This window comes from Urocitellus parryii, chromosome 2 (assembly GCF_045843805.1).
Source record: "Urocitellus parryii isolate mUroPar1 chromosome 2, mUroPar1.hap1, whole genome shotgun sequence".
Taxonomy (NCBI): domain Eukaryota; kingdom Metazoa; phylum Chordata; class Mammalia; order Rodentia; family Sciuridae; genus Urocitellus; species Urocitellus parryii.
In genome coordinates this window covers 146,938,401-146,957,637 of record NC_135532.1, presented here as the reverse complement: position 1 = coordinate 146,957,637, position 19,237 = coordinate 146,938,401, and the positions used below count along the sequence as shown (strand labels likewise).

Below are 19,237 nucleotides of genomic sequence, written 5' to 3'. Positions count from 1 at the left end.
CATGTGTATCCATCTTGAACTGCTTATCATTCCCAGAAGGACACAGGAGTCTCCTAGATGATATCACTCTCCACTTTCCATCTTCTACACTTATTTGTGACTTTTCTTGCCTTAATAGTTTTTTTTTTTTTTAAACAGTACTAGGGATTGAATCCAGGGGTGCTCTACAACTGAGCTACATCTCTAGCTCTTTTTTTTAAATTTTTGAGACTGTGTCTTGCTAAGTTGCTGAGGCTGGCCTCAGTCTCCCACATTTCTGAGATTATAAGTGTGCATCACCAAGCCCCACTTTTTGCCTTATAGCTTTTGCCTTCCATTTTTTTTCTAAGTCCTTTTCCCCATCTGAGCAACTCTCCATGTTTTGTCCCTGTCTGCATTTTTCTCTCAAGCCTACCAAATACACCATATCTGATCTAATTGATTAGTTGCCATTAATATGGTATCCTTGCTGTGCAGAGCCCTTGGTGTAATTATAAGGCAACAACTAATATTTAACTTTTAAAAAATCATGTGCTCACAAGGGTCTTGTGTCAGCTCTGGGCCCAATCACCAAGATATAAACCTCCAGGGGTCACAAGTACAAAGCAAAAAAGCAAAAAAGAAAGAAAGAAATGAAAAGTCAATTTAAAAAAAAGTTCTGGGCTGGGGATGTGGCTCAAGCGGTAGCGCGCTCTCCTGGCATGCGTGCAGCCCGGGATAGAATTCTAGAGCACCACATACAAAGATGTTGTGTCCGCCGAAAACTGAAAAGTAAACATTAAAAATTCTCTCTCTCTCTCTCTTTTTCTCTCTCTTTCTCCCTCCCTCTCTCTCTCCCTTCCTCTCTCTTAAAAACAAAAAAAAGTTCTATCTGCCTTGTTCAGGACATGAGTAGAACAGGCACTCATGGTCATACCCAGGAACAGGTAAACAACTTTGAAAATCCCCAGCTTATAATGTAATCACTCAAGAAGAATGAATGATAGAGCAGCCTTGAAAACTGTATTCCATTTTATATTACTCTAGTTGGATTGAACCTAGGGCCTTTCACCTGCTAGGTAAGTGCTCTACCATAGAGCTAAATCCCCGATTCAATGTCTTTGGACAAAGCTTCAACTATAGACTTTCCTGTTATCAAAATAATATTTTTCTCCTCCTTTAGCATTTGCAGAGATCCTACTGGGTACAGGGACTAAGAATATATCAAAGATACCAGCTCTGCTCTCATTCCCAACTATGCCTCCATTTTATATTTTTAAAGCACTTCGATAGCGTAATAGTTCATCACTCCCTGATTTATTAGAGAGAACTAATCAGTAGTTGCTTCAGGCTCAGAGATGAGTTGTAAGGATCAGTAATCTGATTGCTTTTAAATTCCACAAACTTCCTCAGATGATCTGGCCCCTGAGCTCTTATGCTATAACCCCCCATGGGCAATGTGATAGAGATAACCCATGGAGATCTGGCATATCCATTAGCACAAGAGAAATCATGGTTCCTGCTGCATACCACCTGGTTTCTGGGATCTGGAAAAAAAGGCCCAAAGTCTGAAAATCATAGAAAAAGCAAATATAAAACTTGTTAGTACAAAATTGAGAAAAGACAACCTCACTAAGAAAGTTTTATTGAGGAAGTCAAGAAATAAAAATTTACTAAATCCCTGGAGTCTCAATTCTCCTATATTCCTTCTGGTGCTTTCCATTCTTAAAAAGTAATCTGTTCCAAGTCAATAACATATTTGAATGACTCATCTGGAACTGGGAACATGTTTCTGGTCTTTTTCTCCAAAGTACTCCACGACATAGATCACATTATCCCCAAGGAACATGTCTGTTATTTGACCTTAGAAAATTCACAGTGTTCCATGTACTGGAGCCAGGACATTGAGACTGCATTGCATCATGCAGCTTTTCTACCTGTCCTCTTGTTTATTTTATATTTCTGCAAGTGAGATTATAAACGTCATGCTTCATTCTTTCCCATGTTAGAGACATCTGAATTTCTTTATGGGGAAAAGATGCCTCATATCATTTCTGTCTTTTAATTCACTAGGGCTGCCACAATCACAAGGGCTTTTCGTACTCCTTCCCAGGCTGACAGGCATGTTGTTCAGTGAGAGTGCACTTGCCTAGCATGCAAGAGGCCCTGGATCTGATCCCCAACACTTCAAAAAATAATAATCACAAAAGAGTTCCTTCCCAACTATATGCTACATCTAAGAAAGATACAATCTTTCAAACTATAACTTGACAAATTTTCAAAGCATTTTCACTACATAAAAGTGCTATGTTGTCTTAATAAATATATTTAGATTATTTAGTACATTTATATTTAAAGTGAACATAAATTTAAATTATAAAAAAGTATTTGAAAATCCTGCAGCTATTTTTTATTACATAGGTGTATTGGTCTGCAATGTGACCCTTTATTAACAGTTATAAATAAAAAGCTAATAAGCCTTTAACTAAAGGAAATTTCCTTTCCCATTGAGGTGCTTTTTAAAATCTAAGCATTTGGAATGAAGGAAATGGACAGTATGACAGGGCCTCTAGAGTAGACAGAATTTTACTACAACCAGGGCTCTGTGCTTGGACACAGTAACTAATCTCTTACATTCTGCTTCCATGTCTGCAAGATGGGAAACACAAAGACTACTTCAGAGTCTTTGTGAAGATTGGTGCAAGTATTTAAGTAAAGCCATTAAAAAGTAACTGACAGGGGCTGGGGATGTGGCTCAAGCGGTAGCGTGCTCGCCTGGCATGCGTGTGGCCTGGGTTCGATCCTCAGCACCACATACCAACAAAGATGTTGTGTCCGCCAACTAAAAAATAAATATTAAAAATTCTCTCTCTCTCTCTCCTCTCTCACTCTCTCTTTAAAAAAAAAGTAACTGACAAATACTAGGATTATTGTGATGACATCTTTAATTATAAGGTAACAACTAATATCTTAACTTTTAAAAAATCTAATAGAGAACAAAAAGAAGGTTTTGGAGGAAGGACATTTTCATTTATTTATATTAAAACTGTGTCATCCTTTCTGTATATGCCCAAAACCTCTGTGCATAGCAGAAATTAACATGCTTTTTAATGCTGATTTTTCTAATGTATATTATTATGGACCTTGTCTAGATCAAGTATATCTTCATTATTTAACTACATAGTTAACAGTATTTCTTTCTTTTCTCACTTCCAACAATGACTTGGGGTTCTGATTTGTTTGGTTTTGGTTGCTTTACCCATAAGCCCTCTATATTGCTAAAAATTTATATCATCAGTAATGTTCCCACCCAGCTCTTTTTTTTTAATAAGTAGAGAACATTTTTAGTATTATGCAATACTAATATGATGATTTGAATCATGGCCCATAGTTTCTTAAAAAAGCAAGAAAGTTTCTGTCTTATTTTGTCTTACTCACCTTTTAGTTGTCAGGTAGAACGTGGATGAGTGGAGAAAAACTGTGGCCCTTGTATGTTAGACTTGTACACCATGCTATTGCTTATTGCTCATGCTATCCCAGAACTCAACCTCCAGTGGACTATCCTATACTTCTTTCAGGTTCAACTTGTTTCTGACTCACTTTCTTACTGAGAAGGATCATTTATGGGAAAAAAAAAATGCTCCCTTGTTCCCTGGGCTGCTTCTTTCCTTCCAGTTTCTCCTGCTTAACAAGGTGTAAATGGGCTGCTGTTAACTCCAACAGACAGAAACCTGAAGGGCCAGAGGACACAATCCCTGCATTGATCTTAAGTCTACATGAACCCAGTGATCACCTTTCACTTCACTATCAAATCCCTCAGGGAGGAAATTGTTCTCCAAAGAATATTCCAGATTCACACTCACCAGACCTAAAGTCTACCAGTGGCTCATGGTCAACTCAAGAAAAATGATGTGTATCCCTCAACATGGTACTACATTTTTCATTAACTGGCTCTGGATTCATCTTCCCAAAGTTCTCCCTAATATCCTAACTCAACTGCATTTCCCCACACACACCACAGATTTACTTACATGAGGGTTTCTCAACCTCAGCACTATTAATATTTCAGGACTTGTGATTCTTTTCTTTTAGGAACTGTTCTTCACATAGTGGAGGTGTAGCAGGATCCTTAGTTTCTACCAACCAGATGTTAGCAGCACCCAAACCCCCAAGCACGACAACCTAAAATGTCTCTACAGACATTGCCAAATGCCCTCCATGAGCTAACATCACCCCAGCTGAGAACCAGTGCTTTACAACCTTGACTTTACACATTAAAAGTGTTAGTCTCTTTCTAAATAGGACCTATCCTAGCCTTACCCAGTCCTGGAAATTCTCCACTTGGGCAACTCCTGTGTGTGTGTGTGTGTGTGTGTGTGTGTGTGTGTGTGTGTGTGTGTTACTGGGGATTGAATCCAGGGGTGCTGTACCAAGGTACATCTCCAACCCTTTTTAATTTTGAGACAAGGTCTTGTTAAGTTGCCAGGCCAGCCTTAAATGATTTTCCTGCCTAAGTCTCTAGAGTCACTGGGATTATAGGTGTGCACCACCATGCCCCACAGATAAATCCTATACATGAATTTCAGCTCAGTCATCATGTTTTCCATGCTGCCCTGTCTACTCTAAGTGGAAATAACTGAACAAATAACCTTTTCCTGGGTACCTTGAGTACATCATTCCATCACAGGCAAATAGTATCAAATATTTATATAAGTGCTACCTTCCCTACCAGACTGCCACTCTGGGATAACAGGACTGAGTCTCTGTCCACTATATATCCAGCATCTAGCATAATACATCTACAAAGTAAGGGCTCCAGAAAATAATTACAGAATTAGTGGATGGAAAGTAAAAAATACTCACTATGGCAGTTAAAAAAAAAAACAAGCTAGTCATTTTCAGTTCAGTTTCATGCTCCTAGCTGCTAGATACATTTTATAATCTCATGTTTTATCAGCAGTCATGTCTAATATTCATGGAAAGAGAAAACAGGTAGAAAGTTTAAATTAAGGAGGTAAACTCACAGCTTGTAAGTACCGGAAAGATAAGATGGGACCACTTAATGCCCCACAAGCATTAGTATCTTCAAAGTGTCCTTCTTCAAGCAGAAATTGCTGGCCTTTAAAATGTTCTTTTGCATAGGCGACCCACCTAGAAATACAGAGGATGATCAACTGAGCCATTAATAAAACTAGTCGAGAAAGCAAAAGAGAGAAACTCACGATAAAGCAAATAGGTGTTCATCTCCATATTCTAAAAAAAAAAAAACCCAACATATCTGCTTTGTTTCCATTTACAAAGACAAATGGTAAACCCTTCATGGATCAAAAATTTTTATAGTTTGGAGGCTTTTCCCAACGAAAGGTTAATTGTAGAACTGCAACAGAGCAAGCTTATTAAATTTTTGTGGCATGACTTTTTACCACATGTCAACATGCTTAAGAGAATACTTTGCCAAGTAAAAATTATAGAAGGCACACACAGCTGACAAGAAAAATTACAAACTCACATTGAGATTCAAAGATAATCATTCTTATTTTACTGAGCAAGCCCTTCTGAACCATAGAATGACTACTATATTATACACGCACTCAGGGTTTCAGTCAAAGGACCTCTCTCACCAGGCTGTAGATCAAAAACACAATACAGAAAGGTTTATTAAAGAAGAACTGGGCAAAGCAACTGAGCTGGAGAACACCAGGAGTGCTGGTGCCCTACATGTATACAAAAACTTCTGTAAATACTTATGGGTGAAAACTGTTGATCCCCTCATTTTATCAGAGATTATGGTGGAAACAGGAAACACTGTGGCTGAGTACTTTCCAGGTACTTTCCTGACTTCTAATCTAAAAGTATCAGTACAGGACACTGAGAAGCTTCTCCATGAAACTTATCTTTTTATTGGGTAATCCACATTATACAGTCTGGGCATCAATGGTTCATGAAACATGAAGATCTGCTTAAATCAGACTTTAAATGATCTGTACAATTAGAGAAGGACCCTCCAAGTAGGCAGATTCTAAGGATGACTATTCTAAGCTTTGGAGACTTCTGAATTCAAAAGCTTATCAAAAGAAAGCACAGGAGGATTCCCTACCATTGTTTTTCTTTTCTCCCTGCTCCCAAATTGTTTTCATAGACACTCTATAATAGTATACATTCAGCAATAATTAATCTCTTCTTGCTTTCTGTATGTATATGTATGGTGGGGTACAGAGGATAGGGGTTCACATGAATTAGAATAAACTTATAACTTACATTAAACTACTTAAAACACCTTAGTATATTTATAATATGTAGAGAGACTAATATTATTGTATTCTTAAACTATCCTGTAATAACAAATTTCACAGAAAACTTACAAATTCTAAATTCCTTTTACAATAATGTGACTATTCAAAACGTGTTTTTAATCATACCAGAATGAGAAAAAAACTGTATGAGGTATAGAAGATTTTAATGTTAAAGGATAGATGAAGTTTAGTAAATCTATTACATAATGAGAGTGCAGAAAGCTTCTGCCTAGTTTTAATAACAGATTGTTGTGATTAAGATTCCATTCTATTTAAATGTCTATTTGGGCTATCTAACTATGTATATTATCTGAGAAAAATTAAGAATGTCAATCTCACCAGATCACCAGGTGAACTGGTGTCCACCTGAAATCCTAGCTATCAGAAGACTGAGGCAGAAGAATTTCAAATCTGAGGCCAGTCTGGGCAACTTAGTAAGCTCCTGACTCAAAATAAAACAAAAAGGGCCAGGGATATAGTTACCACAAGGATGGATCTACCATATGCAAAGCTTTGGGTTTAATCCCCAATACTTAAAAAAAAAAAAAAAAAAGAACATCAGTGTTACTTTCCCTAGATCTCTCAAGATGGGATAGGGATAAAGAAGAGTCTATAATATCTACACACAAACTAAACAGCTAACAAACAGCAAATAATGGCGAAAACAAATGAAGCCAGATGGCCATTTTTAAGTGGGAACATCACATTTTTCTCCTGCAAGTGCCATATAAAAATGGAAGTGTGTATGCTGTATACAGCCATACTTTCTTGAGATTGTTCTTATTAAACAATTGTAAGAAAACAGAGAATAACACTGTTCATCACACCAAATTTTAGCAGATAATATTCTGTAAAGCAGAATAAAGCAGAAAACTAGTTTTAAGTCTGCCTAGTTAATGGGGAAAACATTTAGATTCCAAAGAAAGGAAGAGGCAAAAATATTTTAGAGCAGGATTAATAAGAAGCAGATGTGTTACAAACCAAAGACTACAGAGAAATACAACATAGTAATATGTAAATATTTAGCCAAACTGTATCTGTTCTTTTCAGTCCCAAGCACTTTTTGAAATTTAAAGATAAGTAATTAAATAACTACCAACTTGTCAGAGCAATTATCAATATGACCCATATATCTAGTATGTTAAGGTCTCTGACATTTTCATTTTGGCTGGTATGGCCATCACTTAATTTGTTGTCATAAATTGTAAAGTCTAAGCCATTATATGTTAGACACTCAAGTGGCCTTAGATAAGCTATTTAATGCCTATGAATAAAAATATTTTAGTAGCATCATTTTCTAGAAGAGGATAAACAAGTTATATGATATTACAGCAAATATTAAGAGACACTAAGGCCATTCAAATGAACCAATATTCAAAATAACCAATGTTTTGCTAGAGACAAGAGAATGTTTCTAAGGGATTCTGGCACTGGGTTGACAACAGTAAATAAGCTTTGTGGGGAGTTTCTTCTTTATGATTTTACCTTTATGTGTGTACATGTATTTATACCCAGGTGTTCTTTAAGAGTTTCCTCAAAAACAGTTCAGAGACGAGGGCTATCAGTGTCAAAAACTCTCAGCTTTACAAATACACAACCCAAGCTATTTCTTTAATGAGAGGGGATTCACTGGCAAAGACCTAAACACATTAGTCTACAAACATCAACATACCAACAGAACAGAAGATAAGACTGGGCACTCATGTTCATTACCAATGAGAAGATAACTTAGTTTACAACTCTTATCTTCTATGCTGTGTCTAGAAATGCTAAGCGGTGATGTTTTACATTAAACGTAGAAAATATCTTCCATCTCAAAATCTTTAATACCAACATAGAAAACCATTGTTGTTACTTTGCACACTACAGAAGGGATGTATAGTTTTAGAATAAGGCTTCTGTGTTTGTCCTGTTGAGCACTTATTATGTAGACTTCAAAAGAAGGATACTAAGTCAAATATTGAAAAGATGACACTCACACTCCACCAATGACACGAATTGATCCAACTCCTTGAAAGTCCCCATCATCTTTTAAAAAATTAGGGACGGAATCGATATGCTCACTAAAGTCTTTGGCCTGTCCATGGAAGTGAGGTTTTTCATAAATAATGACCTGAAAAACAAAAAAATATTATTTACCATGATCATACTTTACAATATGTATGTATATATGTGATGTAAATAGGGACTGCTGTTTTTTTTTCATTAATACAGTCTTATAACACTGTGTCTGATACTCACATGAAATGTTACTCCTTATCATCATAAATGTAAAACATGTTAACAATATATCTCTCACATATTAATATACCTGGGTTTGATTATATTATTCTGTTCACCCAAATTCTAGGATCATTTCATACACTGTCTTATAACTGATAAAACTGTCTTATAACTCATCCTTCATTTTTTTTTCATCCTTATACATTCACTCCTGTGTTTTGAATTTTATATTGACCTGGCTTCATATTTAAATATGAATTTAAGTATAGAATTTCATATTTAAGTATACTTCATATTTAAGTATAGAATTTTTGCTATAGGAAATAAAAACTCTGGAGTTTCCAGTGTATAGCAATAAATTATTGTATTTTAGAAAACATATTTAATTTCTTGTAAAACTTAATTGCTTCTATGGGTCATTAATATTTGTTGAACAGAAATATTTAAATTTTTTTAAGTGCAAAAATTTCTAGAAATAAATGATTAAAAATTATGGACTTTTTGAATTGGATATTTGATTCAAATTTGGGAGTAGTGTGACAAGTACAGTAGAAAACAAATTTATAATATTTCATTTGCATCAAATTTGGCTTGATACAGTATTTATCTTGTCTATTTTTCTGTTTTAACTCCTCAAGTACCAGTTGTCCTAATTATGTTAAAATAATAACAGTGGTTCTAGCATTAATCTGTCTACACTTTATCACTGACTCCTATTTATGGTTAATGGGATAATTTGTGCACAGCTACCAACCCAAGATCATAGCTAAAAAGACCTAATACTGAAATATACTAAACAAAAATGTTACATTTTTCTTATTTCTAAATGCTAATAACATTATATAGACTACATATATGTGTGTGTATGTATGTGTGTGTATATGTATATATATATATATATATATATATATATATATATATATATATATGGCTCTATTTCGCATGTTAGATTTTTATAGAAAGGTCTATTGGAAGTGATATATTTGCTTGCTTGTTTTGAATCCCCAGTACCACAAATATATACTAGACAAGTGTTCTACCACTGCTCCAGATCCTTTTTCAAAATTTTATTTTGACACAGGGTCTTGCTAAGTTGTAGAGGTTTGTCATTGAACTTGGGATCCTTCTGCCTTAGTTTCCTGAGTAGGTGTGATTACAGGCATGTGCCACTGGGATATAACATGTTACATGTGATGACAATATTCAAACCAAATGAAAACCAGTAATTCTTTAATGAGTAAGGTTCTGTGACATTATCAATGTTATCTAAGAGCTTGTAAACTGTGATTATTTATGATGATCAATCCAGTCATATATACTTACAACCTGTAAAACTGCAAATGCCCAAGGAAGACTCAGCCTATCAGATCTGTCATGTCTAAACTCAGCCTATCATACCTGTCATGTCACCAGCTAGGAGATTCAGAGGAGTCACTCAGTGTTACAGCTAAACGTACATTTATTAGATTAGTAGTTTGCAATTTTCATGGCATTTTCAAATCACCTGGGACTGGAAAATTTTTGATCACATACCAATTTAAAAGTCTAAGAGTGAAACCCAGGCATAAATATTTTTTTAAAAACCCAGATATATAATTGCAACATGTAGAGTCAATGTGCATTAAATATAAAGAAGTTTTTAAAGTCTTCATATATGTTATTAAGAAATGGTAGTCAATTCCACAAATTAGGAAGTCTAGAAATGGTAGGGTTGGAGGAATTGTGTCTTGTTTCCAAGGACAGGAGAAGGGTGAATGAACTCCTGATTCCATGCCTGCCTCTGCTACAGGTACTACAACTTACCTATAAGGAGGGGTGTTTGCATATTTGATCACTGCACTAAGTTTCTTTCTCTCTCCTTACATACATTTTGTAACCCTGTCTCCTTTTTCCCCTCATTTTAATCCTAGCACCCCTGCCTCCAGTTTTCATTGCCTCTCTTCCTCCTTTCAGGTATTTATACTTACAAACTGATGATTATGTGATAAGAGCTACGTATACCTCCTTCTCATCAGTCTTGATCTCCTCTTTAAGCATCATCCTCAAATACATGCTAACTATTTCCATTTAAGTATATAGCTGCAATCTCAAACTCACCTCCCTAACAAAAATCAGACCAATCACCTTGACATCAGTAGATACTTGATGGATTTGAGCTCCAACTTTGCATACTGATTCCACTCCTCATTCACAACTGTGCATGAACAGTCTGTATAGTCATTTCCTACCACCTCAACATCCCTTATTATCATATGTTCTGGGAACTGTTTCATTCCAGTAATTTCAAATACTTAAAGATTAGTACTCAGAGGCCGGGTGCTGTGGCACACGCTGGTAATCACAGCGGCTAGGGAGGCTGAGACAAGAGGATCTTGAGTTCAAAGCCAGTCTCATCAAAAGCAAGGTGCTAAGCAACTCAGTGAGATCCTGTCTTTAAATAAAGTACAAAAATATAAAATAGGGCTGGGGATATGGCTCAGTGGTTGAGTGCCTCTGCATTTATCCTCAGTACCCGCTCCCCAAAAGAAAAAAAAAAAAAAGATTAGTATTCAGTATTTGGGGCCTACCGCAAAAGTCATTTTCAACACTTACCTTTAAGTTCATAGGCATTTCCACTTTCAGTCCACCCTAAAGATGACAAGATACTCTTATTTAATATTAGATATGCAGATATTAAAATCTCTCAAAATATCTAAGTGACATATGTAGGTTATATAAAATCTAACTTGGTAAGACTACATAAGCAAATTTAAGTTCATTTAAGTACAGACTGTAGTAGTCAAAACAGTCTCCGATTGCTCTACAATTTTAAAAGATTCCAAATTATAACTACAAGGAAGACAATTGAGGTTTAGTCCTTGAGCACACATAAGCAATTAAGATTGAATCCCCAGCTCAGAATGTCCCAAACAGAAAGCTGAATTGCTAGTAGATTTAGCAGTCATATTTGGCAGAGTAGATTTCTAAACCAAATATCCAAATGTTTACCCTACAATTAATTGAGATTTATAAATAAGAGCATTGAGCTATCCACATTTAACCCTTCCAGGTTCTACCAACACTTTCTAATCACACTTGATATCTTCATGATGCCAAGATTGTACAGCAGAAAAAGTAAACCCTTCCTCAAAAAACCCTAATTCTGTAATTTCTTGTTTCAAAATGGTACTTACATTGTGATATTTCTTAAAATTTCTTATTTTTCATAGTGTTCTAAAAAAGGCACAGAAGAACTAAAAATGTTCTATTACACAGTCAACATTTAGTTGAATAGTTTTCTCCTCAAAAAAGTATCCTGCAGATACTTTATTATCTTTAAGAAAGTAAACATTGACAGAACTATACATTTATTATTAATGCTGAGCTTACCATTCATTGAAGTGGAAGAATGTAATTTACTACAACCAATTTTCTAAGGAGTATCAAGAAACTCACAAAAAATACTTATATAGGAAACTGCAGGTATTGTGATTGATACTTGTGGTACAACACAAGGTAAATTCAGACCTCTCTATGATATAAACAGAAAAACAATATGCAGTAACCCAATTCAGTAGTACACATATTCATGGCAGATTGAGATGTATGAGTAATCATCATAGCTATTTAATTTTAAATTCATGAGTATTTGAGGGAAGAAGCACTTCTTTCTAAATTTGCTTACCATTTGAAGTGGAAGCAATGATTTCATTTCTGCTGCAGAAATCTCAAAGAGCCCATGGTCTTCCTCCAACACTGTAGCTTGACCTTTAAAATTAATATCTGGGTAGGCAAGCCACCTAAACAAGAAGTGAATGATTGGTTAAAGTATAATAGTAATAATTTCATCTGAATCTGTAACAGTAAAATGGCTTGCCCAAAACAAAACAGAAAATCCTCCGTCACAGAATTACACAAGTAAAATACACCCTAAGTGACTGGCCAGACAGCACATAGAGTTAACATGTTATGAAAAACTCACATCCTTCTAGCCTCTAAATCTAATGTTTTCCAAGTTTTACTTTTCTTAGAATTTTCTAATACTCAAAGCCCGTGCACTTTTAACTCAAGAAGAATATAACTGAAAAGTCAAAATAATTCCCGTATATCCATTCTTTTCCAAACTAGGACAATCAGAGGAAGGGGTTCACTAAGCATTTTACATTTTGACCTGAAATTTTAGAATCAATATCAGTTCTACTAGCTGCCATAGAAATAGTATTTGAAATAAGATTCTGAAAAGATACATCTATCTCCCAGCCAAGCTTGATAATTATAGATACTTCCAATGCACTGGGCTAATTACTAGGTCTGCCCAAGAGTTTTAATTCATAGTTGGAGGAGGCAAAGAAAGATGTCCTATACTGACCCCAAAATTGTATACCAACTGTTATCAGAGCAGACAAAAATAATGGGAGACAGAAGAGGAATCCATGCTGCGCTAGGCATGAACTGGTTTTTGTGACAGGAGCCAATCAGGAACTAAACAATGACTGAGCTGAGATGCATGGTCCTACAGATACCTTTAGAAACCCAGAGGCCTAGAACCAAATCTATGCTCAGCATCTAGTTGTCTTGCAAAAGCATTTACCTAAAATGTGAGGGCAATACCACCTGCCTTTCAGGAAAAGAGGGGTGATAAACAACACAGTGCCTCCCTGTTGTCAGGAATTAGCACCTAAGAAACCCTAGACTTAAAATGTGGGAGACAAAGGATCCATCCACCAAGAACTATGTCTAAGGATTCTATACATAAAAGCCTTAATTGGTTCCACAGAAAGATTGAATATGTTTAAAAAGCATTTGTCTTTCCAGGAGCATAAATAAAGTAAATTAACTAAAACTTGAGAAATTTGTATGTCACCTACTAAAATATGAAACAAAAAATTAACTTTAGTGGCCATCAGTCATTATAATAAAGAGGAACTGATACATACACTCCTGAATTCACAGTGAAAGACACAGATTTGGGGATACTCAGTTCTTCTAAATTGGGGACTGCTCGCTGTATGTAGATAGGACAATAAGCTGAGTCAGACTGTGAGCAAAGTTCTATCTCTGGAATGCTGCAATCCTGAAAAACAGTAAATAAGTAATTTTACTTTGAAATCATCTAAAGACACACAGGCTAGCATTCCCAAACCCCCTGGACATAGTTACAATTATTCTCATTGTTCAGCTGAATTTCTTCACAAAAACAACATAAAGGAAATATTTTTGCTCCTTAGTTACTTTCTACATGAATTTCTCTAAAGAAACGTTAATAACAAGAAAATTATTAAATTGATGGAAAAACAATTGTACCAGTTTTTTCTGCTTTGTTTTTTAAACACTTGTTCCATTAAGTAATGCTCAGAGTTACTAGAGGCTTTGAGTGCCAAAGGTCTGTAAGCCTTCCTTCTTAGAAGCATAACAAAGCCATAAGGGAGGAAGGGAGTTAAATAAAAGTTGATCTCATGGGGGACATAAAAAATAAAGAATAGAGAGGCACTACGCCTTCAGAGTGTTTATCTAATTTACACTGACAAAAGAAGTCGGAATTAGAGGTGAGGGGAAAGGAAATCTGTTTTCCTACTTGTGGAACCTCTTTTTTTTTTTTTTTTTTTTTTTAGTGTAAACTGGTATGATAAAGAAAGGCTTAAGAATTAAGAAATTTGATTCTACACTCCATGATCAGTCATAAGAATTAGGTACCCCCTGTCAACATGTTCCTTCAGATCTTCTCTTTAAAGTTACACTCCCATTTATCTCCTTATCTAATCCCATTGCCATGGTCCACTCTTCAATAATGCCTCCTGCCCCGGCCTCCAATCACAACCACCAATCAAGTAGAAGCTACTCTTAATGTAGCTTGGATTGTGAGAATACAACTTTCTACCTTTAGCACCTTGGCTGAAGATGTAATCACACTCAATCCACACTTCAGTTCACTGTTCCATAGCACCATGACCCCACTCACACCCCATAGCTCTGCAGTCAGGCTAGCCTTACTATGCCTTTGTAAACTCTGAAGATGCTTCCCTCATCTTAGCTAAAGAGATGACTCTCTGCATTATTTATAAAAATCTCTCATAACAGTCAACTCATAACTCAAAAGAGAGATCTCATTCTTCTTTAGGGAAGTAATATCACAATTATTTCCCCCCTTCTCCAAAATTACAGATAACCTTCTGTCTGAACACACAATCTATCTCATTACGCATGAGTGTGTAATTATACAACTCAGGTTGCAGGAGCAGAATTCTTACCTAGGAAAATGTGAAATTCAAATGAATACACTTTACTAAAATAGGTAACTGCAGTAACAGAGGTGGTATATATTAAAGACTGAAACTATTTATGTGTTTTGCAATTTTGTAATTCTTAAACCTTTCCCCAAACTGAGTTTTGATCATTCTCATTAAAATGTGAAATAATTTAGATTGTTACATGTAATATTAAAGTACTTTTCAGTGTTCATATAGAAGACATTTAGAACCATATTAGGGAATTTAGTACCTCAAACTCAAATTTTATTAGTTAAAATACAATGTCACAATTATCCTTTCAAAGTGAAGCTGTTTAGTTCAAAAAAGGTGAATATAAACAGAACATTAAAATAATAAAAGCTACATTTGTTATGTATTATTATTATGTCCTACAAACTGTTCTACTTTTCTTAAAAAATACATAAAGGCAAGAACATTTATTCATCTCATTTCAGAAAATTAGTTTCAAAATTTAACATATTAAAGAAGCATAACCTAAAATCTCCTTTGAAATATAAAAGTAGATATCCTTCTAAATTTTCATTTCAAAAATAGCCAGAAATGTCCAGAACAGTAAACTGTCAATCTTCAATAGTCTTTTGTATGCTATTCATAATAGAGTTCTAGTAACATTATTTCAAATGCTGCCTATTAATGTTCCTCCAGGGATCTGAGGTACAGTAACAGAATACATAACTAAGTGTCTCACACAAACAAGTTTCCTCTGCATTGTGTTATACAAACAATGTTTGGGTGGTGTACTTCAAAAGGGGAAAAGCAAAGAGGAATTCTTGTCTACAACACAGAAGGAAACAGCACAGCAGCAAAAACTTAAAAGTGAATATAAACAAAAATAAGAAGGCATATGTTCTCAGCTATCTTTATTAGAAGCCCAATTTTTGCTCCAGTTGATTGAAAAAGATTTCACTATGTTCTGTATTCTACAGTAGCTATTCACAGAAATAGCATCTTTTGGAAGAAGTATTATAATCCTTGATGGACAAAGGCAGTCAAACACTAGCAACTGAAGGGTACTTTATAGTAATCTAGCAACAATTAATAGCTTACTCTAACAGTTTACTGGCTTCCTCCTGGACATTTCTAATTGTACTATACTTTGCAAGTGTATCCTGGTAAACTCTGTGACCTTAGACTATTACAATAATTAGTAGAAACAGAAACAAGGTTATAAAAGAGAAACAGAGTGGGAATTTATGTTAGTTAATGAAAACAGTATGAAAATCTAGTTGTTTCTATTTTCCATGAGCTGACTCAGTCCCTGATTTAACAACGGATCTCTCTCTTGTAGATTCATTAATGAAGTGTGCACAAACTAAGTAACTTCTGGCCATAAGAAAAACGCCATACCATTGAAAAAGAATATTAAATGCACAGTAAACATAGTAATTTGCAATACTCATTTATTCTAATTTGAGAAAGTTAAGCACCTGAGTCAAAATTTTCGCACTGCCACCCCCACTCTCAATTATTCTCACTGGGACAAAGATGAGCCCTGAGTATTCAAAATATACAAATTGCTGAAGACTAAGGGTATCTGGTGTATCTGTTCTCAGTTGAGTGAAGACACTGTGAAAGCATCATCTTTAATCCATTATTCCCCATAGTCCCATATATTGGTCACTTACGGAAACTTAAACTGAACAGTTTTTTAAGTGTCCTATAAAATTTTGTGTCCCATATACAGAATAATACCACATAAAGGGTTAAATGACATTAAAGTTTTGACTACTACTAATATCAAACCAACTATAAGGTAATGAAACAATATAAAGTTGGCATAGGCCTCCATGAATCTGGCACGGCAACAGCCACCATGAAAATGAAGCTATCCACAGGCAGAATCTTGACAAGTTTAGAGAAAAAGAGAACAGCTTAATGCCTGACGCTTACTTTATAAAATGTTTAGAACAATGTGAGTGTGTTTTCTGTTCAAAGAGTATTTTCTTTCCTCACCAAAAGGTATGAGCCAATCAAGACATTAGCATTGCAACTAAAAATCCAAAAATTTTAGTTCTAAAACTAATAACAATGGAAGGAGGGAAAAAAATGAAAGCAAATGGTGCATGTGTAAATATTCATTGAAATATCCAAGATCAACAAACTGATCTGTTCAATTTTACTCTTTGATTTCACGAGGGTTGTGAGGGTGGCTGAATGTCTCATTTCATTCACTTTTGCCCCTAAGCTTTATATGGTGTCTGATATTCTCAAGGAAAGCATAAAACTATAAATTATACAAATCCCAAAAGATTCCACCTACAAACTAATTATTCATTTCAAGGAATTTCTAGTGAGTTAGCTAAATTAAGTGAGCATTCAGATGCTCTTTGCAGAACTGAACTGGTCACTTGGATCCTTCCATCCAAGTGGACACTTCCCTCTCTGCCTTAGCCATTTTAATCTCCTTGAGTACCACTGGGCCACCAATGCTCACCTCTTCATCTGGACAAAAGTGGCTCTACCAGGAGCTCCCACACATCTCCCATACTGTCAAACTCCTGTTTGATCTTTTCTAAATTTAGATCAGGTGCTACCTCCTCCAGGGGAGATGCCTCTTCCCAAAAGGTGAGGTACTTCTTCCTGGTGTACCCTCAGGGCCCTACAGAGCACTTCCTGAGTCACATGGTCATGTGATTCAGCAGCTTCTTCCCAGACTTTAAGCAACATGAAATAAGGGACTATATCTCACTTGCATTTCTATTCCCAGAACCCCAAATGGCATTAGATCCAAAAGCAGACACAAATATTTGTTAGACACACATTGGTGTAGTTCTGATTCATTCAAATATATGCAGACAGACCTTATGCTAAGTTGAGTTTTTCTGTGTGCCAGCTTTAGTTTTTCCACATATTTTTTCTGCAACTGTCAACAGTTTAATAACTTAAGCAAATCATAGTAGGATTCACTTCAATTTCTATTTTGAAGTATATAAATTATTTCTGGAAAACATATATACCCATGATGATTGTCACATGAATAACTTCACTACCTCATATATGATGTTACTGCTGAAGGAAAAGTTTTAAATATGTGAGAGGATATTCTGTCCTTATATGAGGTCTTCCCTTATCACTAATTAACCCTTCCTCTAAACTATCATTGAATGTCTGACAAAATGTTTAATTATCTTAGAAGACCTTCCTCATCTTCACTAATATTTCTAGACAGGAAAAAAAAAAACCACCTTTTGCTTCCTCTCCTCATCCTTCCTTCTCTGATGTATCCTAACACACTCACACACAAATACACATATGGCCATACTTAGTAGTAGCAGAAAATACTATAAAGAGATACATTTGAAAATATTGGTTTTTCCCCTGAAGATTCCTAGATAATATAGTCCTAATGTTATATATAAACATGCACACATGTGTATGGGTATGTATGAACACAGTACATGTACCACTTTAATAGCCAGATTACGGTTAAAATTTTAAGTTTTCATTCACTTCAATGGTTTATATATGTAAATTCAAAAATTATCAATATGATAATAAAGATTAATAAAGTTAGAACAAATATTAGTAACTATACTTAAGTACTGCTAGGCCACAACATAGTTTTACTATGTGATAAATGAAATAAAAAATAAGGGAAAATCTACAGCTTTGTTACCTTTAAGACACGTTTGATAGAACCCAATACAAATTTTCTTTGTGGATGTTTTCTGTTCTGAAGAATCCAGTCACGATTTAACACTGTTTCCCCTTCTTCTAACACACATTTCTGACCTTGGAAATGTGGTTTCTCATATAATAGCCAGCTAAACAAATATAAACACAATGATGAGTTATATCTAATCTTATAAGTAATGAGGCATATGACAAATAATAATAAGTAACAGATCATTTTATCTACTTATAGTTTTTAAACTGGCCTCTTCCTACTATTAGAATATAAGCCTCTTTTTTAAAAAATAATATATCTTAATTATAGACAAGTAGTATAAGAAAGAAGTATACACACTTGGAAATAAAGCTACTGAACACCATACCACACAATATATGTCTGTCTATATTTATGTACACATGTACTTCATTATATACACAAAGCTATACATTTATATTAGAAATAATTTATATACACAATGGAATTATTTAGCATTAAGAGAGAATAAAATCATGGCATTTGCAGGTAAATGGATGGAGTTGGAGAATATCATGCTAAGTGAAGTTAGTCAATCCCAAAAAGCTAAATGCCAAATGTTTTCTCTGAAATAAAGATGCTGATTCAAAATGGGTTTGGGGTGGGAAGTATGGGTGGATTAGATGAACTTTAGATAGAGCAAAGGGGGAGGGAGAGAAGGGGAGGGGACATGGGGGTAGAAAAGACAGTGGAATGAGATAGACATCATTACCCTAAGTACATGTATGAAGACATGAATGGTGTGATTCTACTCTGAGTACAACCAGAGATATGAAAAATTTGCACTCTATATGTGTGATATGAATTGTAATGAATTCTGCTGTCATACATAATAAATTATAATTTAAAAAACTTTAAAAATAAAAAGA

The 19,237-nt window shown here is 35.0% G+C and overlaps 1 protein-coding gene across 2 annotated transcripts in view; it reads right to left on the bottom strand.

The window, feature by feature from the left end:
- Crybg3 (crystallin beta-gamma domain containing 3) overlaps positions 1 to 19,237 on the bottom strand; it is a 120,590-nt gene that overhangs the window by 37,930 nt on the left and 63,423 nt on the right. For both annotated transcript variants that reach the window (XM_026411044.2, XM_077795324.1), the window contains exons 7-12: positions 18,339 to 18,486; positions 13,391 to 13,527; positions 12,139 to 12,253; positions 11,067 to 11,102; positions 8,231 to 8,364; positions 4,983 to 5,109 (exon numbers count right to left, since the gene is read on the bottom strand). In XM_026411044.2, the coding sequence (XP_026266829.2) occupies positions 4,983 to 5,109; positions 8,231 to 8,364; positions 11,067 to 11,102; positions 12,139 to 12,253; positions 13,391 to 13,527; positions 18,339 to 18,486 (697 nt within the window). The remainder of the gene's footprint in view (positions 1 to 4,982; positions 5,110 to 8,230; positions 8,365 to 11,066; positions 11,103 to 12,138; positions 12,254 to 13,390; positions 13,528 to 18,338; positions 18,487 to 19,237) is intronic.